Source organism: Corvus hawaiiensis, chromosome 18 (genome assembly GCF_020740725.1).
Source record: "Corvus hawaiiensis isolate bCorHaw1 chromosome 18, bCorHaw1.pri.cur, whole genome shotgun sequence".
Classification (NCBI taxonomy): Eukaryota; Metazoa; Chordata; class Aves; order Passeriformes; family Corvidae; genus Corvus; species Corvus hawaiiensis.
In genome coordinates, this window is record NC_063230.1 from 12,353,296 (window position 1) to 12,379,135 (window position 25,840).

The 25,840-nt window shown below is 44.0% G+C and overlaps 1 protein-coding gene across 7 annotated transcripts in view; it reads left to right on the forward strand.

The window, feature by feature from the left end:
* The window catches only part of KDM2B (lysine demethylase 2B), a 108,002-nt gene that overhangs the window by 30,610 nt on the left and 51,552 nt on the right, over positions 1 to 25,840 (forward strand). For 6 of the 7 annotated variants that reach the window (XM_048322904.1, XM_048322905.1, XM_048322907.1 and 3 more), the window contains exons 7-10: positions 4,910 to 5,003; positions 5,881 to 6,034; positions 16,868 to 16,983; positions 23,244 to 23,370. In XM_048322904.1, the coding sequence (XP_048178861.1) occupies positions 4,910 to 5,003; positions 5,881 to 6,034; positions 16,868 to 16,983; positions 23,244 to 23,370 (491 nt within the window). Of the gene's footprint in view, positions 1 to 1,378; positions 1,560 to 4,909; positions 5,004 to 5,880; positions 6,035 to 16,867; positions 16,984 to 23,243; positions 23,371 to 25,840 lie in introns of those variants that run through there. The other variant, XM_048322909.1, reaches the window with a different exon arrangement.

Genomic DNA, 25,840 nt, shown 5'->3' on the forward strand with positions numbered 1-25,840 from the left:
TGACCCTGGAAGTGAACAGCCTTGTCACAGGGTGGAGAAACGAGTCGTGCTCTCACAGATACCAAACTGCTGTTCCAGGGGCAGACAGGCCTGGCTCGCAGTGAGCTGGCAGCTTGGTTCAGTTCATTGTGGTGGTGGGTAACCTCTTCAGAAATTTAAGCTTCCAATCAAAAAAAACCAAAACAAAACAAAAACAAACAAAACCCCCCCCCAAACAAACAAACCTCTTCATTCTTGAAGTTCTGAGGTTCCAGCGCTTGTGCGCTGTTGGAAGCCAAAATCTGGAAGGTCAACCAGGGCTCCCTGTGCGGTCCCCACTCGTGGCAGCGGCACACTCGGATGTGCGCCCACCCCGCGCGCTCTTCCTGTCCCACCGGGGCTGGGACCGGGCAAGGGTGCGACGAGGGAAGTGTTGTCGCTTACTTTGGTCCCAGTGTGGTCTGAGAGTGTCATTTGCAGGCACTTCACAAACACTCCGGTGCCTGGCAGAAAATTGGCTTCTGTTATCTCGGGTGTTGTCTCTGTGTGTGACTGACTCGGACCGTAACCCCCTCGGGGCATGAGCCGGGCCTTTCATGTGCGTTTGAAGTGCCCGGTGCGCGCACAGGGTGCGGTGACCACGGAGTGTGACGATTTGTTTTGTTTCCCTCGGGCTGGGAGCGCTCGGTACCGCTCCCCAAGAGGGGGACGGGGCGAAGGTGGGTCCCGGCAGGGCACGGGCACAGGGCCCGCTGCGGCCGGCTCTGAGCGGCCTTCCACGGGCAGGGCTGGCCCGGCGGCCACGGCTGGGTGCTGGGGGGCCCTGCGAGAGCGAGGAGCCGGGGTTCGTCACCCCTGACGGGGGAGCCGGGGCTCATCCTTGAGAAAAGCCGGGTTCATCCCCGCAGGAGCAGCCAGGGCTCACCCCTAGGGAAGCCGGAGCCCTCCGTGAGGAGATGCTGCGGCTCATCCCCGCGGAGCAGCCGGGCCCTCCCCGCCGCGGCGGGGCCGGTCGCTGCCGGTGAGGCGGGGATGGGGGCGGCAGCCGGGCCGGTGCCTCCCGGGTGACAATGGTTTCTTTTGTCTTGCGGCGCAATTCGTGGCTTCCAGTTGCAGGGCCCCAGTGTGGGAGCGCTGTCGGTGCGGGCCGAGGCGCCCCGAGGTAGCTATTGTTCCTGCTGCCTCCTGCCAGCCCCGCTCCCAGGCCCGGCAGAAGGGCCCCCGCGGTGCCGGGATGCTGCCGGGGGCCGCTCTCCCCCGACACCGGGAGCGTCGCTCCCGCCCGGGGATGGGGAGCGAGGCCCGCGCCTTTCCCCGCGCTGGCACTTGCAGTTGGCTCATGGGTCTGTGGTATTCGGTTTCAGGCTCAGGGATTTCAACCAGCCGGCGCTGCTCCTGGGAGGAAGGAAGAGTGAGCTATACTTTTCTCATTGGCCCGAACAAAAAACAGAAGCCTCTGCTGGGGTTTGGGAGTGGTTTATGGGCTGAGCTCAGTGGCAGGGGAGCCCTCGCAATGCCAGAGGGAATAGAGCCGTATGGTGCGCGGTGCCTATTGCGGGAGAGAAGGAGCTGAGCTCAGGGTAATGCTGCTGCCTGTGCGTCCGCTCGCGTCTCCCCGGGCCCATGTGCATGAACGCTGCCGCTGCCTGCCCTGCCCGGCGCTGCCTTCGCATCCCGGCGCGGCTCTCGCTGTCTTTGTTTCTCTGTTTGCTTGCGGGTTTGTAGCGATGCGTGGCGAGTGCATTGTGGGTTTGCCTGGGAGTGTGGGCTCTGCGCTGGCTTATGGAGTGGTGTCTGTGTTGTTCCTGTGTTCCCAGCTCGCTGTGTTTGCTTAGTGGTTTAGCTTCATTTGTATCATCTCCCTCTCTTTTTTTGGATCTCTGTGTTTGTTCTTCCTCGTGAGTTTGCAGGTTACTCCATATTTCTTCGCATCATTTCTCTAACAAATTTCCCCAGATGTTTGGGGGTTTTTTTTTTGGGGGGGGGGGGGGGGGGAGGGAGTGGGAGGGGGAAGTTCCCCTTTTCTCCACATCACAAATCCTTCCTCCAAAATAACAATACATTAACTCGACAGATATCAGCCTTGTGGAGAACACAAACCAAACTCTTCAATCGGGAAGGGAAGCTCCCCCACAACAGATTACAAGCAGCTGCATGTTTTAAAACCCTGACTGAGGCTGTGCAGGGAGATAAAGTGGAGTGTTCAGGGGTTGGATGTGGTAGCAGTTGTGAAAATATTCAACTTGGGGCATCTTTTGCGTCGCCTGTGTTTTCAGGGTGTAACTCTGGTCAGGTTGTCTCCCCATGCCTGATGTGGGATTGTGTTCCTGTAACCACTGTACCTGCCCTGGCCCAGAGCACGGTGGCCACAGCACACAGTGGGATGTAGTTCCTCGATTTCTTTCAACATGGATGCTGTGTTGTGGCTTTTTTTTTCCCCTCCGTATTTTTTTTTTTTCTTTTTCACTGTTGTTATGGAAAACCCTGAAAAGTTGAGTGGTTCCCCAAATTAGCAGCTGTTGGTGATGAGAAGCCGCTGGCTGAGGCTGGAGCCGAGCGGTGCCTGAGATTAGCTGTGGCATGGAGTGTGCTGGGACCATGTGACTGCGGTGTACATTGGAAGAGGAAGCTGTAGAGGTCAATGCAAAGGCATTGTGCCAGACTCTGGCAACCAGGGAGAGAGCTGGATGGCGGAAGATCCTCCCGCAGGCTCCTGAGCCGGCCGGGAGCTGTTGGGTTTGGACAAAAGCAGGCCTGGGAGATTACCAGCAGAAATTAAGGCATGGCTTGTTTGTGGATGGAAAGAAAAACAGTTTATTTTCCAAATGCTTTGCAGGTTTTTATTAATCGCCATATGTGACTCTTTCACTAAAACCACCTTTATTGGAGTGGAAATTGTGTTTAGAGGAGTTTCAAGAAAACAGAGGGGAAAATGGGGAAAAACAAGGAAAAGAAAGAGTTGCGTGTTCACAGTAATACCTGCTTCAGTGCTTTCTCACCAAACTAAATTTTAAGCGCTTTGATTTGACAAATTCAATAAGAACAGGCTTCAATCCTGTTATTTCCTCTCTGAACATAAACAGTTTGACTGCTTCAGGTTTAGATTATTGACTACTGAGGAATACCTAAAACCAGCTAATGCCCAGGCCATGTTTGCTCTTCCAGAATATCTTAATTCAATGGGTGATTGTTGGTAGGTAGCACTGTCTAGAAAATTTTTGTTCGTGTGATGTATTTTACATCTGACCTTTTGGAAACTGAAAATAATTGACTCCATAAGGATTTGAATTTTTTACTTTAAAACAACATGAACCTCTAATACTCAGCACTGCCTACAAGCTGAGAATTTCCATGCTGATTTTTTTTTTTTTCCTAATGAGCAATAATTATTCAATCTGTGACTTTTTGCAGTTTGGCTGGAAGAAAGGCAACTTCCTTTCTGGGCTTCTTTTATTGTTTTTAAATTCTATCTGACTTGTAATCAACAACATCTTGGTAGAGAAAACATAAAAGGAGAAATTAAAAAAAAGTGTTTGGGAGGGAAGGACTCATATTTTGAAATGGAGCATATTGAGAGTGTAGACAGCTTCTTGGCTAGCTGTGATTTTTGAAGCATCTGAAATACCCCAGGGGCAGCAAAAGCTTCTTCCTGCTTCTGAAGGATTAAAAAAAAGAAAATTAAAAAAATTCCAGAGTGGGCAAGAGGAGAGACGTGTAATTGCACAAGGAGAGGTTTTAATTGTGAGATGAAGGCGCAGGACCTTTTTTGAAGCCCACAAATTGACTGTCTTCATGACAGCATTGCGTATCATTCTGTCAACTCCGGCTCGGGATGTGGTTGCTAGGCAGCGGCTCTTATGGACCCAGAGTGGCTCTGATTTGCCAGCCTTCTGCAGACACATGGTAAGGTCCTTCCTAGCCTATCATCTACAGGGACTTCTGCACGCCGGCTGCATACTGCTGAGCTTCTCCTACCTGAATGTGAGCAGAAAAAGACACACTTAAATCAAACCTTTTTTCCTTTTATTTATTTATTTATTTTTTTAACAAATCCCCTTCCGGTAGGGTTTCCATAACTCCCCTTAAAAACCAATCCAAACCAAACCAAAAAAAAAAAAAAAAAAAAAAAAAAAAAAGCCATGAAACGGAGACCGGAACAAGGAAAAGAGGTTAGTGGGTTAAGTGGTGTGTGTTTCCTGCGTTTGCAAAGGTGCCTACAGTGAGGAGGGCGGCTGTGATTCGGCCATTAGTTACAGATGGTGGCTGCAGGCTGGAGATTCCTGCAGCCAGACCACAGCTCTTGTGTCTTTTCCAGCAATGCAGACTTTAAACTGCTCAAAACCTGTATCAAGATGGCATAAAAAATAGTGGATTTGATACTTAGTGTGGCTGCCAGCTGGGTCCTTTATGTATTTTGATGCAGAATGCCTAGAATTGTGAACAAAAAGGAGTTAGTTTGCCAAATGAGGTTTCTGTCCCCTAATCCTTGCAAAAATGGCATGAGTGGCAAGTAGGTAAAGAACATTCAGGAGGATTTATAAGCAAATTAGATTTTTCAAAACTTTGAAGCAATTTGTGTACAACTTTGGTGAAGGTTGTGTCTCTGGAGCGATGAAGGAGAGCATTAAACAGATCACCCCAGGGACTGGCAGTGGCATAAGAAATATTTCTGAACAGCCTAACTTTTAATGTTTTTCTATTCCCTAACTCCGAACGCTTTAATTCCTCTCATATGAACAGCAAACTCAGACATGGAGATACGCATTTTTCAGCAGAAACCTCATTATCTTCATGAGACAAATCCCCGTACTGTAAATGCAGAAACTTAATTGGTGGAAGCAGCATTGCACAGGCAGTTAACCTCTGCAAATTAAGATGTGAAAAATACTGTTTCAGACTGATTCATTTTTGTCCTTCACTCTGCTTGCAGGTACTGTTTGATGAGTGTGAAAGGATGCTTCACTGATTTTCATATTGATTTTGGTGGCACTTCAGTGTGGTATCACGTTTTCCGTGGGGGGAAGGTAGGTGAACCTTTTTTGATATTTGGTTTTATTTCTCTGTTCTTCTCATAGAGGGGAGGGGTTGTTTTCTTTTCTTTTCTTTTTTCCTATCTTTCTCTTTTTTTTCCCTTGAGGGGATCAGCCAGTGATCAGACTGTTTCAGCAGCTTTGTTGATATACAGAGAGTTTGCTGAACTAGAAGGATGCCACTCACCATTATGAAACAAACAAGTGATTTATTTGAAATACCAAATGTGTTATTTGCTAGTGGTGGTGCTTTTAGGCTTGCTGTTGCTGTGTGGTCCAGAAGTGTCTTGCAGCGAGATGTGGCTGTGCGTACCCTTGCTGTGTCAGAGTGCCCTCACAAGTCTCCTGTAGCTAAAGCTTCTGTTCCTTTTAGAGATTCCGTGTTCCTTTGGTGTGTACAGGCACAGTAAGCCAGAACTGAAACATTCAAGGGTACAGAAGCCTTAAAATACGCAGCATGTATGGCTACATTCACATCTTTTCTGGTTTATGATGTTTTTCCCAGTTGCAGTATGGACAGTGTAGGGTGGGAACTGAAATCAATCAGTGGTGCAGATCCTGCTCCTCTCTGTAGCCCAGCGCAGTTGTACTGTGCCAACACACTGTTCTGAACTGCAGGTGAACCACAGGCAGCTTCTGAGTAAGATGTTTCTGGAAGAGAGATGACAACTGCACAGTTACCCAGCCACTTCCAGCACGTGGGCTAATTGCTGCTGCTGTCTGTGTATGCCTCTGTGTACAACACCTGGAAAACAGGTGTTTCATGCAGAAAGCAGCTCATTTGCCTAACACACGGTAGCCTTGGTGGAGTCTCTCAGCTGTTTCTTTTTGTTGACTGTTGGTAATAGTTAAATCTTAATTTTGTTTTTAGATCTTCTGGCTGATTCCACCTACTCTGCAGAATCTAGAACTTTATGAAGAATGGGTTCTCTCAGGAAAGCAAAGTGATATCTTTCTGGGAGACAGGGTGGAACGGTGCCAAAGAATTGAGCTGAAACAAGGCTACACGTTCTTCATTCCTTCAGGTATCCCTGTTAACTAACCTTTTGGAATGACTGAGATTGTGTTTTACTAACAGTTCTCTGTAAAAGTATTCTTCACACCAAAACCCCATACTGACATCTTTATTTGCTGTGGCAGAAGAATGGCCAGGGACTAAATGTGCTTTGTTTTCCAGAAATTAAGACTGATGCAAAATGTACTGTGAGGAAGTGTGTGCAGTGATCACTTGTGTGTACTGGGGGAAAGGAGAGAGGAGTTGGGCCTCTGGAGCTGTCAGTTCACCACTTCTCATCAGGGCTGTACTGACTGCTGCTGTGAGCTTTCTGGGAAAGACAATTTTCTCTTTTTGTGATCTCTTCTGGCAGGTTTCACCTGCAGTTCAGTAGCTTGCTTCTTTGCCTCTGTCTGTAGCCAGAGGTGGGTCTTGATTCCCTGGTGGAACTCAAGAGAGATTCCAGTCCATGGAAGAGCAGGTGCTGTGCTCCCTCAGGATTGCTTCTTGGGGAAGCAGCTTCATTGTTATAACTCTTCAGAATTTCTGCTGGTGGAGATGGTGCTGAATCTGGACATCTTCCAGCAGCCTGGCCACACTCAATTTTACACTGCTGCCCACCTCAGTAGCTGTGTTGCATGATCCAGGCTCATCTTGCAAAGACACCAAATAGTTGCTGCTTTGAAGGCTGATGCTTCAGCCCTTTCTGCTCCTGCCTAAATTGGATTAAGGATGGTGGAATGTGTAACAGTCCTCATTTAAGATGATATCAGACTTTGCTTTCCATTACTATTATGGGATTGTAAGTTTGTTTATATTAATTTAACACATTGCCTCTGTCTATTGGATCTTACCAGGGAAATAAATATACGTAGACTTTCTACGTGACAGAAAGGCAGGCTGGTAGTTTTTCAGCTCTGGAATTAATTAGTCTGTGGAGATAAGATGATTATTTTTTAACCCTAGAGACAGAGAGAATGCAAGTCATGCAGAGACAGGGACAACGTTCTTCTCATCTGGGGAGTGTTGTTAGGATCAGTTGAAGGCCACAAATGTGCACCTTTGTAAGTATTTGGTAAGAATCAGCCTGGGAGATGACAGGGAAAATGACTTTGAGGGTGGAGGAGTTAATCCGTTAAAGGAATTAGATCTTCCCTTGAAACAGGTCAGAATGTGCCGTTACTGTTTGAACTGGGTGTTTGAGTGTGGCTGTGCTGTTTGCTTAGATCCCATTACTGCATCTTCTATTTATCTCCATCCTCCTGTGAGAAGCCTCCTACAAGTAAGACTTTCTGTATGTCAGTTTAGTCATGTTCAGCAGCTGGAACACTGCAGGTTGTGGGAGCTTGGACAGGACACAGCTGTAACATGGTGGCTGACACAAAGTGATTCCAAATGGGTTTTTGACTGTAGTTTCTGTTTTCTTAGGAAAGCCCCGAGTACAGAAATGCCAACACTGAGACATTTTAGGCTCCATGCCAGATTTGAAAGGCATTTATGAATAATGTCTCTGTAAGCACCTCATAGATTCAAGGGGTTTTGCTCTCTTGTATTTTGTTTGGAAAACTTATTTGCAAATCTCTTATTTATGTGAAAGGGCATTATTTCTGCCTTTGTTTTAAGAGTATGGAAATGCCTAATTAAAGGCTGTTCCAGGTCAGTGAATTGAGCATAGCTGTGTAAAACAGGTCAATTCCTGTGACCTCTTTGCTCTGGTTTGTGCACATATCATGTTAGTAATGTTTGAAAGTGGTTTTTATGTGCTTTAGAAGTGTTCTTAGTGTTTAGATTCTGTTTATGGGTGTCTGTAAAACCAGCGTGTCCTGTATTTTCAATTGAGCCTGATAAACCCTTGACCAGTCTCAACTCATCCATGAGGAAATACCTTCTAATTACAGGTTTGTGTAAGGAATTAGTGCTCAGCTGGGCTGTGAATGGGGAACATTTCAACAAAGGACCTTTCCCATAAAATATCTTGCTCTGCTCCTGTTTTCAAGTAATTTTTTGGAGTAGTCCTAGAAATGCTGTTATACCCTAGCAGTGTGAAGGTGAAGTAGGTAGAGAAGACTGTAAGAAGACAAGTGAGGGAGTGAAATCACAGGCTGCTGGGAAATGGAAGGTTTGTCTGAGAATCTGGGATCAGCAGCAGATCCAGTAAATCCCCGAAAGTACAAACCCCTTGGACAAGAATGGGGATCATTCTTACGGAAGGCATCATTATAGTGCTCACCAGGGCCTCAGGGTATTTTCCTCTCCATCACTGCCACAATTTTTCAGGATTAAGTTTAAACCAGTAGATTTCTATTGCTGTTTGTAACTCTGCAGAGCACTGAGAGCGCGATCCCAGCTATGGTATCAAGGAGGAAGTGAGCCCAATATTGTCAGCACAGTGAGTTGTTACGGGCCAAGGTGCATTTTGCAGCATTTAGGGGTTCCTCCTAAATATGGGGAGGGGGAAAGTAAGCTGGGATTCTGAGGGGTACTCATGTAGGAGCCCAGCTGTGCCCTGGTGACCCCACAGGGCTGTTCCACATGAACGATGCACCGTTACAGGTTCTCATCTCCCACTTTACTGGTTACCACTGGTGAGTCAAGGATGATAACTCTGCTACAAAGTCTGTGGTAAAGTGATAAAATCAGCTAGGAACCTGGCCTTTTCCATTCTTGTAACTGGTGTCAGTGGAGCTGTTGATTGGGAAACACACACATTGTGCCATTCTGAGGTTTATGGCCAGATTAGATTCAAGATGTTAGACCAGCTGAAGGTTCAAGGGGGAGGAAGCTATAATTGCTACCAGTGTCAGGGAATGATTTAAATTTTTTTTTTTTTCTGTGTAAATCTAACTGTTGTTTTCCCAGGATGGGAACAAACTTGTGCTTATGCAGGGAAAGTGTCCCAGGATGTTTGCACTTGTATGTTACCATGGGCAAAGTTTAATACGTAAAGTTTTCATATGGTAAACATTCACCACAGATAAAATTTGGTTGAGGTAACATGTCTCACTCTGGGATATTGGACAGGGGATGCTGCCTATCTGACTCACATGCCAAATGGAAGGGAAATTCTTTATAGAGTGTGCTTCTCTTCAGGTGGAAACTGTGATGATCCAGAAGAGAAAAAGCATTATTTCAGTGCTCAGTTATTGTCTCAGTAGGAAAACAACAAAATTTTACCAGTCACAGTCAAATCTAGTGCTTGTCCAGTACTGTTTTTGCTGTAGTTCTCTTCTGCACCATGTGATGACTTTCCAGGGGGATGTGTGAAGTGTTTGGAGTCTGTTTTGGTGGTGTTATGGAGAAGTAATTAAGGTATCTCCCATCACTGTGCAGGGACACACAGAATCAGTGTTTGGGCAGCATCCCTCAGATTTCTACAGCCACGATTTCTGTAGACACGTGGTTTTGGCTGCTACATGGCACTTGTTCTGTTACATCCTGACTGTTCCTCTACAGCCTTTTTGAAATACTGCTCACTAAGTTAATGCCAGTTAACCAGGTTTTTAGTATCTTCAGTGCTTCTCCCTTTATAAGTATCTTCTCCTTTTACATCACTGCATAACTTCACTGGAACCTTTCTCTCTCCTTCTCTTGCCCTTCGCCCTCCACTTCAGTCTTTATTCTCTGTAAATTGTCTTTCACTTCTCTCCTTGCACTTGTTCTCTCAAGTGGTACATTCATTATGCATCGATTTCCCTCTCTCTTGGTCTCTGGACACCACATTAGTTTCTCTCATGTCCTCCTAAACATCACTGTTGTTACCTAAACCCAAGCTCAAAACTAAGCATACACAAAAATCCATCCTTTTTTCAATCCACTTGCTCTTTTAAGTCTTAGTCTTGCTGAATAAGTAATTTTGATTATGAGTGATGGACCTGTGACATGGATATTGTCTTTCTCCTCTTCCCTTTCTCCTCTTGCCCTCTACAAGCAAGATTTTGCCATAATTTGAAATACATTAAATTTGTTTGCTTTTCTCTCAATTTCTTGGTGGGCCTCTCTTTCAAAAAATGACCTTTTCTTTCATGCATGTGTATATATGTCTAGTGCAGACACTTTTACTTCAAATTCAGGGGAGTATGCACATGTAAAATTTGTGCATACAAAAGCAGCCAGCTTGTAGTATCTCATGGAAAATTTGTCTTGCAATGTTTTTTCCTGTTAATGTTGTGAAGTCAGAGTGTAATCAGTGCATGTCTTGAGAAGGTGAACTTGAGCCAGTTCTGGATTGCCACGGATGTTGTCTGCCAGAATAGGATAAACTTGGATTTTCTTCTTTTTTTGTGAAGACCAGTTTTACTGAACTCCAAGGTAGTTGCCACACTTGTTGTGGATACAGGGTTGATTCTGGGGTTTGTGGTGTGATTGGTCTCAGAAAATTTGCAAACGTCCTGGTTTGGGTTCCTTTGGGAGGAGATGGCTGATGCTACCAAGGGTTGCTCTATCATCCTCTCTTTCTTACAGCCTTTTTCTGAGCCTCTGTCACTGGTCAGAGGCAGTGGGCTCATGAGCAGCTGTGGGCTTGGGTTGGGTCTTCTGGTCTTACTGTAGGCTTTTCAAATCTGTAGCTTTAATGTGAGTCCATGGAAGAGATGAGATGTTGGGCTGCCATTAGATATTGCAGAAGACTTCTGCAGTGCTGATTTATTCAACATTCCTACGATCAAAATCCAGCCAGGGTAACCTGCTGTCAACTGGATGATGTTCCTTTCTGCTTCTTCTTCAAACTTCTCGTGTTGCTGCATGCAATTTTGTGACAGTTGTGTTTCACCTGGGAGCTGGCAGTGTTCCACTGAGGAGTAAGCTGTTTGTTTTACTTTATTTTTCTTATGTTCTCTATAGTGCACTTCAGGGCCTTTGGCATGGAAACATGCTGTTAGAGTCTCTCTTAATTATTGTGGTAACCTGAGAGAGCTCCAGAGTTCTTGTCTCCAGTCAAATGCAGAAATAATGACCTTTCTCAGATGAGTGTTTTTGGGAAGGAGAGTGGACAGAAAGAGATGTTCTGTGTGGACTGTAGGCAGCTATTTGGAAGGATTCAAAGTGTTTCAAATGCTGTCTCACTGGTTATCAGTGGGATTTTGTCTATTAGGAGTGTGTGGTCTTAGGTCACCTCTGCTGTGCCAGTGAGAGTTTGATGGATTATTGTGTGATGGGGCCAGAAGGTGGCACATAGCCCTTACAGCAGGGAGAATGACAGGCTATTAAAATCTGGCTGGTACATTTTTTGCAGGGTGTTGTGCTAGGGCTGCAGAGCTGCCTGGCTATTTTTGGTTGCTGTTTAGCTTTTTCCCATTCTGTGAGCTTCCACTGACATTAATGGAATCTCTATGCTTGGAACCTCAGGGACCACATGAAGAAGATTGGTGGAGAGGATCAAAGAGAGGCTTTTTGTCTTGAGTGTCTGCTTTCAGATCGAAGGTGACAGCATAATGTTGGATTTTTGGTTCTACACCTAATGCAGAGCTCTGCCTAATTCTTAAAAACAATTTAAGATTGAGAGTTGCTGTATTGCTTGTACTACTGGGGCAAAACTAATAAACTTTAAACTTTAAAAATGTAAACATCATCTTTCCTTGATAGATTTGGTTGTGGGCACCGTTATGATGCAGTCATTATTCTTTTGAGATTCGCTGGCAGTGCCCACTCTCAGGTTATCTCTTTAGTCACTTTCATTTTTGAGGCATATATGTTTCATCTTTTCCATCCCAAGTTGCTGTAGAATTGCATGAAAATGTGTGGCAACTTCTATATCACAAGGCAAAATATCAGTTCAGTTACTAATGGAAACAGATGCACCATGGTTTTGGCTTGGAGCTTGTAGGCTGTTTGCCCCATAGCTTTATAAGTTAATATTCTTTTTCATTATTCTCAGATGGATGATTGCATCCTTGAGTAGGAATTTGCAGCCCACTGAAATCTTCTAACAAGTTTGCAATGCTTAATAATACTTGTTTTATAAAATTCAAAAGATAATGAGATCATATCTTTCTTTTAACTGTTCAGAAAAACGTTTGTTACTGTTAATTTTACCTTCTTGATTTACTAGAGATGATAAAATCTAAATATTCAAGTGTATCTTAGGAGTGGTGGAATAATTCATAACTGTAAATCAGCTGAGAGCATTTCTGAGTCTCCTGAACAGAATTCCTGCTCAGTGTTGGCTTGGCTTCATACACTAGGATTGTTTTGGGAAGGAAAAAGCACTTATCGATGACCAGGAACTGAAATAAAAACCGTCAGCTTCAGAAAAACCGTAAGTGGATGGTCTTCTTGTTGAGGCTTGACATGAGGGCTGTGAGCAGTGACTGTGCAGTGTCTGTACTCCCAAATCCATTTATCCCACGTGGTGGAGCCTGTCCTGGGCAGGATGGGGCAGTGGCTGTGCCGGAGCCGCTCCAGCTGCCCAGGGAGGCCGGGCTGGTTCCACCTCCACTCCGGTGTCGCTGCTGTTGCCACAGGCTGGTTGAGAAGCGGTCGCCCGTGGGGAAGAATCTTCTAGTTCATGACTGGTCCTCAAAGCCACACAGTCAATGTCCTCCTCTCATCTGTAGGATTTGATTGTAGCTTTAGGTAATATTTATCAGGTGCTTTTGTTTGTGGCTTTCAGAGAGAAATTAGCAATTTCTTGTTCCACTGACCTTTGACTTTTTCAGTACTTATTCCAGTTGTTCTGATATTATACCAGTGCTTTTTTTAGCATTAAGGATAAAATTAAATTTGTGGCTTTTTTCTCTGTTTTTGAGACAATTACCAAGAGGTGGGTTGTTATCTCCTGTCTTGCACGAAGTCATGAAACACAGAGGGTTATGCAGCAGTAGCAGGGTTTGTGTAAGCAGCGCTGAGGAGAGAACTGATGAACTCGCTCCAGAGGTGTTGGTATTGGAGGCTGTGTGGCAAGTCTGTGCTGTGAGAGCTGGGAGTCAGGCACACAGGAACAGACGTGACAGGCTGTTCAACACAGGTGACATGATCTAAAATGTCAACAGACCTTCAATTCATCCAGCAAAAAGTAACGGCACAGGTGAAGGTGAGGCAGGGGTGTGGTGCATGATATTAAAGAAAATCCCTTGGCTGTCCTTTTGTGTTAACCCTATGTGCAGCAACTCCTGTTCTGGAGGCTTGTCTTCCCCTTTAAAAACTGTGGTAATTGGGGAGCTGAGAAGATGGGTGGTTTTGTTTGCAAATGGTCACAATGAACATTCATCCTCCACAGTTTATTTCTGAGTCGTGCTGTAGCTAAGCTGTGGGAATGGATTGAATGTGCCATCCAAGCTTCTCTGTTCTCAGAGCTCATTTCCACAATACATTACCCTGATGGAAACTGTTTCCTGTTTTCTGCTCATCTCTCTTTCCTCCTACTTCTACTTGTCTGGTGCTGACCTCCAGTTTTTCTCCATACACAGCCTGGTTAATATTAGAACAAGAGATTTTTATGTTGGGTTTTTTCCTCTGTCACATCTGTGTCAGTTGTGCTGCGATTTTGTACCTTGTCAGGTCTCCCATCTTTTTTGTCTAACCTTGCCCGTTCTGTCCTGTGTCCCTGGAATCCACCTCTTGGTGCTCATGTCTCTGCAGTTTCAGTTATGCACGTACACTCCTCAGGCAAGTGGAAGCTATTTTGGGATGCAGTGTGACTGAAATGCTGCACAGCTGAGTGGCCAAAATCTATTTTATGCACAGGTAACTCCCCTGGCAGGGCTGTGTCCTGCAGAGGGGCTGAGCTGGATGCTGCCTGTGGGAGCACATCAGCTGCAGGAGATCTGGGATTCCCCAGGACTGAGCTGTGTGCCCAGCTCAGCACTTCAGCACTGAGGGGATGGTACCCACAGCCATACTTATCTCTGAGCTATGCCTGGCAATCATCCCTGCATTGGCAGGGCTAGGAACTTGACTTCCCAGGACTTAATAGTTGATGACTTTGTTGCTTGGTCTCTCGTTTATTTTTGTTTACCCAACCCCAATGGATTTCAGTACTGTGATATTAAAGGGCTTTGCTATTGACAACTGTGTCATTAACAGCAGTATTTTCAGTCTTGTTATTAGAAATACTTGCATCTTGAAGGACCTAGTGTTCAGTTAATTCAGCAGCTGGGAGCTGAAGGTGCTAAGTGCTTGTAAGATGTTTAGTCCTCGATTATAAATGCAAGTAGGGAATTAAAGACCACCTTCACAGAACCAGAGGTTGTTTCAGATACTTTACAGAAGACTTTCAGTTTGCACTGTACCAGCTCTGCAAGAATAGATGTTTGAAACTATATTTGTGTTCATTATTCTTTCTGTTGAGGGTTTGTCATGTCTGGGACACCCTTTGTTGGAGCACTGGCTCAAGCCAGTGATAGATCCTTCCACATTTCTCCCCAAAATATTTGGACTACTACCAAGAAGGTCTAGCAGTTATTAACACAAAGACCCTTGGCATCTCGTGGGGACAGAGTTGAGAAGTCAGAGAAGGTGTGATGAGAGACCCGAAGACCAGGAAACAATGAAACCAGCTGTACTCCAGTGTGAAATGTTCACTAAGGAAATACAATTTGTAGGAGAGGGCTACTGTGTGGTTTCAGTGGAAGCACCCACTCAAAGAACAACTGCATTGATGGGATTTAATTTTATTGATTATTAAATGAAGGGATATCTCCTTTTAACCTTTCAAATAGGACAAGAATCAGCTCAGTTACTCCTTTTAATTAAGTTGTAAATATTTGATAACAAATTGTATTTTGAATTATGTTGATCATTTCACTAAAATAACAGCTGCAGTAAGGTTGGACATTGACACCTTTGCAGAGAACTGCTGTGGGAAGTGGTACTGAGGACTCCTCAGTGTTGTGCTGGTAACTGCCTGGATCTGAGTTGTCTTCTGCCACCACTCAGTTGTGGGGTCATTAAAGTAATTTCACTTTTTCAAGTTTCAGTTTGTTCATCTCTAAACCTGACAATTAAGGTGGATTGTCACGCAAACCAGCCCTGTGTTTCAGCACCCAGCCAATTAAGTTGGCTTTGGGGACCCAGATTTGCCTCAGCACATGGTTTCCATTCTTTCCCCCAACCACAGAAATCTTTGTTTACCCAGTGGAAGCAGTGGCCCCAACTTCCTTGACCTTGGATCTGTTTTCCTTCCCAAAGACTAGGATGAAGACCATTTATTTTTCTAGTAGTTTGCTCCTAGTACAGACTGATGGATTTCATGTGAGGTGCTGAACTACTTCAGCTGTGAAGTATTTTTAGTGTTGATGTGTGTAGTTGCCATCCTACCCTTACATGAAAAAAAATTCCTCTCTAGTTGGTTGTTCTTGATTTGGAAGTAATAAAACAGGCTGGATCACTGTAACTGAAATTATACTGACCAGAGAGGAAAGAGGGAGTAATTTTGAGAGCTGCCAGAGCCATGAGCCACCCGCTGGTTTTATATGCATCACATCTAGTGTTTGGAGTCGGACCTGTAAACTGACTAAAACCTGGAACAGGTTGCCCAGAGGGGCTGTGGAGTCTCCATCCCAGGAGATACTGAAGAGCCATCTGGACACAGTTCTGTGCAGCTGGCTCTGGGTAGTCCTGCTTAAGCAGGAGTTTGGACCTCCAGAAGTCCCTCCCAACCTCTACCATTCCGTGATTCTGAAATTCAGAAAAATGTACCCAGAGTGATGAGCTTGTGTTTCCAGGGAGAAAAATCTAGTGCTGATTTCTTTTCCTTCGTATCATTCTCCTACCAACATGCCCTTAAATGAAAGCCCCAGTCCTGCCATCTGCTGTGGCTCAAGGACTTCCCAGATAGAGCTTTGCAGGCCTTTATGGTTGAAAGATTGTTGTGGAGGAGCACTTTCGTGGCTGCTGGCTGGAAAACCCTCTAGGCTGAATGGCATTTTCCTGCTCCCTCACTGATCTGGAAGTGAAGGAAAGCTGCCACAGCTTTAATGGAAAGTACTGCACAGTCAGGAGAAAATTGACTGCCCCCCATGTTGCTTTGCTGTCTGCTGGTTTATAAATTGCAATGCTTTTCATTTAAAAAGAAGGGGGAAAAAAGTGTCAGGTCTCTGTGGGTCCCAGATCATTAGCAGGATCAATTCCTTTTTCACTGCAGAGATCAGAGGCTACAGTCTTGCATAGCCAGAGCTTCAGCTCCTGACAGACCAAGCAAACAATGCAGAGGCAGAAGAGTGGTGTGTGGCTGCCTGAATCGCTGTACCTGGATTTTCGTTGTGATAGAAGATTCTTTGGAGCCTGTGAAATGAATTCAGGCCCTTGCAGGATTGGGTCAGAACAGTCTCATCAGCTCCAGTACTAGAAATGTTAAATCCCTTAACTTGAAGCTTGCAGTGAAAATGATGTCTCAGTTACTTCAGGAAGTTGATTGTAGGAGATGAAACTTTCACCTCTGAAGGAGGGCTGGTAATAATTTGAAATCTTTTACATCTGAAGGTGTGTGTTCTGGTGCTGGTGTGAAGGAAGTTTGGTGTGCCTCAGTCCAGTTCCACAACCCTTGGCCCACCACCAGTGCTGACATGGTTTGCAGCCGTGCTGGAGGTGCCAGTCTGAGAGCCAAGTGTATGGAACAGACTGAATTTACTTCTTAGTCACGGACGTGGTTGAGTCATAAACTTGCGTGTGCTCAGTAAACACTGTAACTGTTCGGTGAATAAATAGAAGAACTGATTTACAGAAGGTTGCAAGACAGCACGTCACAAGGTGCCCTTCTGCTATGACTAGTCCTGAAGTGCGGCTGTGAGCATCCCATTTAACCTTTCACTGCTTTAACTTCTCATCCCCTGCACAGTGGGATTCAGGGGATTGTTAAAATTTGATTATAAATTGCTGTGTAATGCTACATAGCACGAGGCATTCTCAGTTCTCTGCTTTCCCTCTCTAGGGTGGATACATGCGGTTTATACTCCAGTAGATTCTCTGGTGTTTGGTGGAAATATCCTGCATAGCTTTAATGTTCCCATGCAGCTTCGCATCTATGAAATTGAGGACAGAACAAGGGTAAGGATACTTGATTCTCTTTTTAACTGAGCAGTTCTTTGTGACTACGATCTGTCATAGTCTCTCCCTCGTATTCCCTTCTGACAAACAACAACTGACGGGATCTCCGTGTCAGAGTCGTTGAAACGAGGTAAACACGAAGTAATGAGACTTTCAAATGTTGGTTATTTTTAGTGGGATTTACTCATCTTCTTCCCACAGATGTGTCCCTTCTGTGTCTTTTGTCTGCCTGTTAAACTTTCATAAAACACCTTCCCTTTTGCACAAAAACATTTTGCACTTTAGAGACCTGTGTACCAGTATTTCTGGTAACCGTCTGCTTATCACCTCTCCGTGCACACCTGGGATGGATACCTGAGCCTGGAGAACTGATGGCACTGGGCTAGTTCTGCTGCCCACAGCTGAATTGACAAAGCTGTGCAGAAGTTGTGTATGAAATGACTTCTTCTGTAATTTGCAGTCACTACAGTGACTTGATACCATGCAAGAATTTCTTGGAACAGAGAGTCTGGGGTGGGACATTATTCTGAACGTTGCGGTGTTCATCTGGCTGTAGCACCTACCTGATGGCAAGGCTGGGGGAGGTCACTGTGCCACCTCTTTGTTGGGAGTGACAGTTTTATCCTTGGTTAATAAACAGGGCACCTACTCACCATATCCTTTGAGTTTCGTAAAGCAGCAGGATCTGAAGGAAGTGACACGGTTTCAGTAGGCTGTTAAATAAGCTGTGCAAGGCCATCGTGGCATTTTGATGTAAAAATGGACCAGAGGGATGTGCAATCCAGATGGGGACTATTTTGGAAGCCTCACTCTGAGACAGTGCTGGCAAACCACTGACACAGGTGCCAGCTCTGGTGTTAATGGAAATTTGGGCTGGCAAAATGGCAGGAAATTGCAATTCTTCTTCACTAAGAAGTCTTAAAATGATATCTTGTGGACATCAGTGCAGTTCACTGTTGTTCACCTCTACAAGCAGCACAGTTCCTGCTCCAAGTTGGATTTTACCCCAAATTGCTTTCTTTGCAGTGAGAGTGCATAGGCCTGAAGCAAATACAAATTTTTTTGAAGTACATCTCTGACTCAGTGGGAGGAAGGGTGTCCTGCCCCCAGCCTCCCTGGCTTCCCAGCAGGTCCAAGGCCTGGTAATCTTCACATTGCAGAGCAGTGGTGGGAGCAGTTGGTTTCCTGGAGTGACTTTAATGAAGAGAAGCAGAAAAATTAATTCTTAGCGGAAGAGAGATGACAAAAGCTGAAATTTAGGGGGAATTAGAACAGAGGGAATGTGGCAGAGAGCAGAAGTAGAGGTCGAGACCAGAGTGGATTCAGCCTGGCTTGGAACAGGTGAGAGTGTCAAGTGTCTTGAGAAAGTGCAGGAGGACTTGGACAGGAAAGTTACGGTGACAGAAGCAGGAAGGGGCTCACTGTGGCCTGGCAGAGGTGCTGGGCACAGGAAGGTTTCCAGAGTGACTGTGAATAAGAACCACCAATATATGCTGGGAGTACACTGCGGGTGTGCAGGGGAGGGTGTGTTGTTGCTGGGAAGGATGTTTGCACAGGCAGCTCACATGAAGAATGGAGAAGGGGAGACTGGAAGGGAGGATCAATGCCAGAAATGAGTTATTTCCATTGAAGTCTTTGGGGAGGATGGGAAGGAAACACTCTTTTTTCCTTAAGTTAAATAAAAACTGACGTTCTGTTCACACAGGACTTGAGCAACCCAAGATCACACACCTTTGGTTGTAACTGCTCAGTCGTGCTTCATGTCAGGCCCTTCTCCTTCAGAAGCTGGGTGCAGCTTTGATTTTCTAAGCTTTTTATGCCAGCAGGCAAAACTCCTTGTAACAGTCAAATACTTTGGTAACTTCTAGGAACTTACCAGCCAGTTACACTGAAATGCCTTTTCAAATTTACTGGCACCCCGATCCTGTGAGGAGGTTCTGGGAGTTGGGTATCTGCGTCTTGAAAAATGTTGTGTCACCATTGATTGGGAAAGGGACACTGCAACGTTTGGAAAGCCCAAATCAGACCTTTGTTCTTGTCATTTTTTGTTTAAATTTTCTTTGAAGTCTGTGTAGTTCTTTATCATTTTCCTTTCAAAAATACTGGAGTGCTTTAAAAAAGACCAGTGAAAGCCAACAGCCCAGAATATCCACGACTTCACAGAAGCAATTTCATCGCTTGGATGTTGCTGTGTGCTGGCAATGTGTTACGCACAATCTGTACCTGTGCTCACAAACTTGTGTTCGTGGGCAGATGTAGAAAATCAGAACTGTGTGAACAGTTGAAGAATAGCAAGAATTTCTGGACAGAAACAAAACAGAAGCCGTGCAGCTGAGGCATACAGAAGTTTGATAAAAGGCAGGAAAATCAATACCGTGATTTAGAAATAATAACAACCCCCCCCAAACTAAAAATATCATGCAGAAATCTTGAAGGGGAAATGGTTTCAAAACAGGATTCTGGTGTGTACTACATTATTTGCTTTGTCAATCAAATTTTGTCATTTCTTTGTTGAAATAATTCCATTCATACACTGGCTGGTCTGGCAGACTCAGTACAATGCAGTTCACCCAAATTTGCCAGTGTGAGCATACTGCAAATGAGTTTCTCATCAGTATTGATCTTTCCATTGTGTATGGCACAGAAGTAAATTACATGATGTGATTGACAAAGTAATTTGCCACACTCAAATCAAAGTGTAATACAGGTGTGCTTCCCCTCTTCATTTTGCACAGAGCAATTTTATGGAGGTTTCACTGTGTTTAAACCTGCTATGTAGTGTTTAATCATCTTTGATTGCTGATACTCAAAGTCATTTTTATGCTAGGTGTAGTTGTTATTGTCTTAGTTCAGACAAGAATAAATACAGGGTTGAAATGGTAATGCTGATTTACAGCCTGATAAAATTGCCTAGTTTATATACTTGTCATGCTTATTCTAGCTTAATTCCTCATACCCCTGGGAGACTTTTTAAGAGGGTTGTAGCCATTTAAAAATAGTTTTAAGGAGTAATAAAAAACATGTCTATTGTTGGAAACAGCTCCTAATGTGCAATTGAGGTAAACAAATATTCTCCAGCTTTACAGTTCGTAGAGACTCTCATTTTGCAGCCTGCCTTTCCTGGAGGCCAATTAACAGCCAGTCAAACAGGCCAAGTTGTTTAGCTCTCTGCAAGCCCAGCTTGAGGAACTGCAGAGCAGGATGCCATGCAGGGAGTCATCATTTGGCATAGGGGTGATACAGCTCTGTAGTACTGAAGAGGAAGAATGTGTCAAACTTATTCCCAATTCATCTAAATTTAACTGCCTTAAAATATTGGAATGTGGTGGGAACAAGGGCACTCCAAATATATACGTAAGGTGGTCACTCACAGATGATGGTGTTTGCTATTCACTTGGTTTTCTGAATGTAAGATAACATTTTAAGTGGCTAGATTAATTATTTTGTAAATAATCATAAATTGCTTTTCAATATTGTGATTAGATTGATTAAACACAAGTGGAGTTTGTAATGATTTTAATGGGCATTGTGGAAGAGATTAATACTTTTTTCAGGAAAACCTGTGTCTTACTTGCTTAGGGGTTTGTTTTGTTTTGTTTTGTTTTTGGAGGGGTATATAAATCTCTAAAATAATTTCACTTTGAACTGAAGAAATGGATCATATTCCAGAGAGGATTTTTTTCTTGCTGTACAGGAATAATTAATTTTTTTTTTCAGTGGATTGTAAATTATTAATCACAGAAGTTAGAGCTGGAAATGCCTATTAGATGATCCAGTGTATTTCCCTGCTGGTGGGGAATTTAGTCCTCTGGCAGTGTCTGTATCAGATATTACACTTCAAACTCATCACAGAACATTTTTAATTTTTTCCTTCTTTCTCTTATTCCTCCCCCCCTGCCCATAAGAGTTCATTTGACTATGAGTGTACAATGGAAAGAGTATGGACATGCACATAATGCAGTTCATGTCCATTATCATTAATAAATGTTCAGGGATATCATAAAGAGCATATTCCTCTATACTTTTCCATAAAGCAAACTTGGAAAGTTTTTGAAACACTGTTAGAGTCTCTCTACTGGCAGAAGGCCCTACAGATCTCTGCACAGTATCTCTGTCTACAGATGGTAGGGAGAGCTCTTCCTTCGGAAGGTTTGTAAAAGCAAAGCCTTCTTGGGCAAACAGTGGATTACAGAGGCATGGAGGGATTTGCTGTGGGTTGGAACATTGATAGTGAGGCAATTAGGAACTCAAATTGAATATTAAAGATTGATATACATAATGGGAGCACTGCATGCATTACTGCCTTGTCTTTCACATTGAATTAACATTGGTAACAACTAAATTTGGTGAAGCTCAGAATCTGTCAACAAATGTTGAGCAATGATGTCTTTAATATTCCCAGGCATGTGGCTGAAAACCTTTTGAAGGCTGAGGGGTGGAAGGCGGCTTCCTGTTTGTAAGTCAATTCTTTGCAAATTTTGTTTCCTGCAGTGCTCTCTTGGAAAAATTTGAGTTCCTTTATTAGCATATATTTTAGCATGGATAATTTCCCCTGTGTTCCCTAATAGTCATAAGTGACTTGATCTCTTCTCTGTGACAAATAACTAAACTAAAGGAAAAATTTTCTTCAATGCAAAAAGGCCCTGGGGTTAAATGTTCTCACATTTAGGGGGTTGTTTGGCTGGTTTCTTTTTCCTTTTCTTTTTCCCCTTCTTTTTTGGTATGTGTGCTTTGTAACAAACCACACAGGGAAACATTTGGAAAGGTGCAGCAGTGCTGGATGCATGACCTGTAGCAACAAGCAGTTCAGATTTGCCAGCTGTATTTGTGTTGAATTTAAGAGATTTTAACTTCTGGGAATTGCCATGGAGTATTTTAATCCTACAGTGTGATACATCTAGTGTGACAATACAGAATATTTTCCCTTCGTTACATTTTGTTTTACTGCTAAGAGTGTTTGCATTTCCTGTGCCCTGGGAAAAAGGGCAAGTTCTTTGGCTGACCACTTTGGGGACAGTTTTCAAATATGGGCATTCCAGTAAGTCACTGATCTGCTCAAGTGGATGCTTTGATCACCATGCAGGTGTTTGGACAGTGCCTGCTTTGCAGAGCTGAATCAGAGTTTTGCAGGTGCTGGGTTAGTGGTTCTGTTTAGACTTTGGGCTTTTGGCTGATCTGAGGTGGGTGGTGTTTTGTTTTTTTTTCTGAGATAATGCTCCTTTCTGGTGCAGTCCAGCTTTTCACTAAAGGTGGGTGCCCACCTCTGGGCTTAGGGAGCAGTGAATATGCAGAGAATATTTTAAAGCAGCTCCTGTAATCCCAGTGCAGTGCATGCACCTGAGCCTGCAAAATGCAGATTTCTGTGCCACCAGGAGAAAGAGGTGTACAGTGTAAGTACAAGTGCATGCAAGATGCATGGCATCCATTTTTAATAAATCACAACAAATACACATATCTTCCTGCATTTTAGAATTCTTTGGTACAGTGACCTTCTACAGATAGAAAACTGTGTTGGAAAGGAAGGAAACCCTCTTTGTTTTCTTTTGAATCTGAAATACTTTCACAAATAACTAGTGTTGGAGAATTCAGCTTTTTGTGTGAGAACAACAGGTCTAAGATGTAAGAAAAGGTACACAGTTTGACAGGATCTTTTGTCAAAATCCTGCTTTTCTATTCTTACTCTGTTTGTGGCAAAAGCTAACTTGCTACCAAAAGGTAAACCACATAAGGGATTTCTACTTTAATGTGCAGTTATCAAGAATTTGGGTGTTCATTTGTTTAATCAAATTGTTGAGACAACCACAAATTAAAAAGATGAATTTCCTGCTTGACTCATTTTAGGTAATGCTGCCATTTTTATAAAAATCCAGTGATAGTGTTTAGGAGATGAAAACCCACACCTTTATTTTAAGTTTTAGTGACTAACATCTGTATGTGACCACCCTATGTTTATACAGCAGGTAAATAATTCCGTGGGGGCCATCCATCAGTTTCATGATTTCACAAGAACACAAACCCTCTCCTCTCCCACCACCCCAAGAGGATACAAATTAGTGAACCAAGAAATGATGCTGTCGTGGCAGGCAGGCTGGCTCCTCATTCCGTATGCTGGAGGCATTCAGCTCCCTGCTCCCACCCTCTCCCCTCCCCCTCCTCACACTGTTTGTGCTCTTGATAACACGATGGGAATGATGACTGGCCCTTGTGCTGCAAACTTCTCTCCCTTCCCCATGGACTGACAGTGTTGATCTTGCTTTCAGGTGCATGCCAAATTCCGGTATCCTTTCTACTATGAAATGTGCTGGTATGTTCTGGAGAGATACGTGTCCTGTGTGACCCAGCGCTGCCACCTCAGCAAAGAGTACCAGAAAGAATCAATGTTAATTGGTGAGTGAATCCTTTGAGTGCAGATTCAGAACTGATGCTGGCACCTCAGGCTAGCTGCTGCTTTGGTTTCTGCAAAGCAGATTATAAATTGAACTGGAGAACTGGAGAAATTCTAATGAACTGTTTCTTTATTTTGGGGTGGGGAAGATTTTTGACTCTTAAGCATTTCCATGAAGTACCAACCTACTTCAAATTATATTTATTGAACATTCCCGTAGCAAGTGGATCCCAGAAAAATAATTTTTGGATGTGTTTGTTCCTTGGTTTCAGTAATGTTAGTGTTGGGATGAGCTGCCAAACAGTTGAGGATTTACTGCCATGTTCGGCACAGTACCTCAGTAGCCAGAATGTGTGTATTGCAAATGTGCTCTGGTGGGTTGGATATTTAGTCCTTTTGTAGAGGAGCTCCTCTACAGAACATGTTGCGGTCACTAAACCTTCTTTCTTTCTCTTCTCTTTTCCATAAATTCTCCTGTAATTCTCTGGTGACTGAGTTCTAGTTCTGCAGAAAAACAAACCCAAGAAAACACCTGCGCAAATCTCCATGATCTGTAACCCAGGTGCAGGGAGGTCAAATAAACCTTTGCAACAAGAGCTGAAAATGGACCCGAGGAGGGACAGATAGATGTGCCTGAGGCATTACCTTGGCACTGGTGTGAGCTTTGCATCAATGTGTGACAATCCTGTTGCTGCTGTGCTGAACTGCCCCCTTTTTCCTCCTTTTCATGGAACAAGGTGGTGGGCCATGTTCCCTCTGCTTTTAAGCACAGAATAGCTGAAAATAGCACAAGCACCAGCTAAATCTTAACTGATACGTGTTAAGTGTGGAGGAGGACTAAAGTATTTCTGTGCCTCCTGCTCCCTGAGGTGCCACTTGCAGTGAACCTGGCATGGCTGGCCCTGCCCCAGGCTCTGGATGGAGGAGGGAAATGTTCACCTAAGAGCACAATTCTTAGTAGAAGGGATTGAAGAAGTTATGGGCAGGTGTCACTCTCCAGTGAGTTTTACTGACCAAGAATAATTTGACAGAGCTAATAGTCTGTGTAGATAGACCAGGGGGAATTCCTGGGGTCACTGGGAATTTGGGTGCTTCACATTTTAGCTCTGAGACCCTGGTCAGAAAGGCTAGTTAAGCAGAAATTCTGTGTGCAGAGGAATTTTTCTCATAAGATCATCCTAAAGGAGGAAAGGATGAATTAGCCCTTTGGATCAGCTCTTCAGAAAGCAGTGATGAAAATGATAACTGCATTCTTTGGAAAATAAGGAGCAATCTCCTGTTGTCCAAACCACTGGCATGGAAAGAAGCTGGTCCTGCAGGCAGGGCGGGGGTGCCAGATCAGCGACGTGTAATTTCAGAACAAATTAGATGTGGAGAGTGGATGGTTCAGGATATTGAGATGGGACCTTTTCCAGCTAAATCACCAGTGTGAATTCCAGCCCAGTTCCATAATTACTGATAATGGTTTGGTGATCCCCACGAAATGTGCCTCAGTCCAGTTAGCTGGGAGATACTCCAGTCATATAAAAGCTCACTGGGAACTATAGATATCCGCTGTCTAGAGGGAACTGGACTGTTTTGCATGACCAAAGAGTGCCAGCTGCAAAGGTTTCAGGGAAAGGAGCCTGGCTAGTTGGAAAAGGGCTTGGTGGTGACTTTGTCAGGGTCTTGTGACCTACGGTGGCTTCAGTTGGAGGCAGAGACAGATGCATACTTTTGTTTCGTCAGAAACTTGGGGTTTTGTTTTTATTTCTTGGCAGAAACTTAATCTTAAACTAATTATCTTAGTGGGGGTTGTGGTTCAAATTATCAGGTCTGCTATACTGCTGGATCTTTCACTTTGGCATTTGCCAAATTCAAAGGAGTAAAGGTACATTATTTACCTTTACAAAACTGCATTACTTTGTTCTGTGTGAGTAATACTGTTTCCAGTGCTTCCTTTGCTTTTCTTTTAACCGGTCTGTGCCCACCCTCTTGACTTGAATCTCTACGAACTGTAACCCTTGAGTTAAACTGGTTTGTCCTGTGGAGTCTCTACCTTGACTTTGTTCACTTGCTGAGGGATGGGATATCCTAAAGACACCAGTGTTCCAAACCCTACCTCTTTGTTTTTAAGCTTTTCTTCAGAGCTGCAAAGGTCCTTAAATTTTCTGTTCTTTAGGGACTTCTCTATCTGCAAGCAATTTCTTGATTTCCCATGAGGGAATATCCCTTGACAAAGAATTTCCCATTATTCTCCTTAAAGAGTAATGAAGCAAAGTACTTAACTTCTCCTCAAACCCCTCAATAGATTTAATTGTCTTCTGTCCTTCTTGGTTTAAGAAAAAATTCTTCACATACTTGTATTCATTTTCAGAAATTTCTCTTGAATAAGCGAAATGTTTCTCCTACTTTTAAAAAATAATTTCCTTGACATATTTTGTTCTAAATGTCTGTTTTCTGCCTTTCCTTTTGGGTGCTAGAACTGGCTAT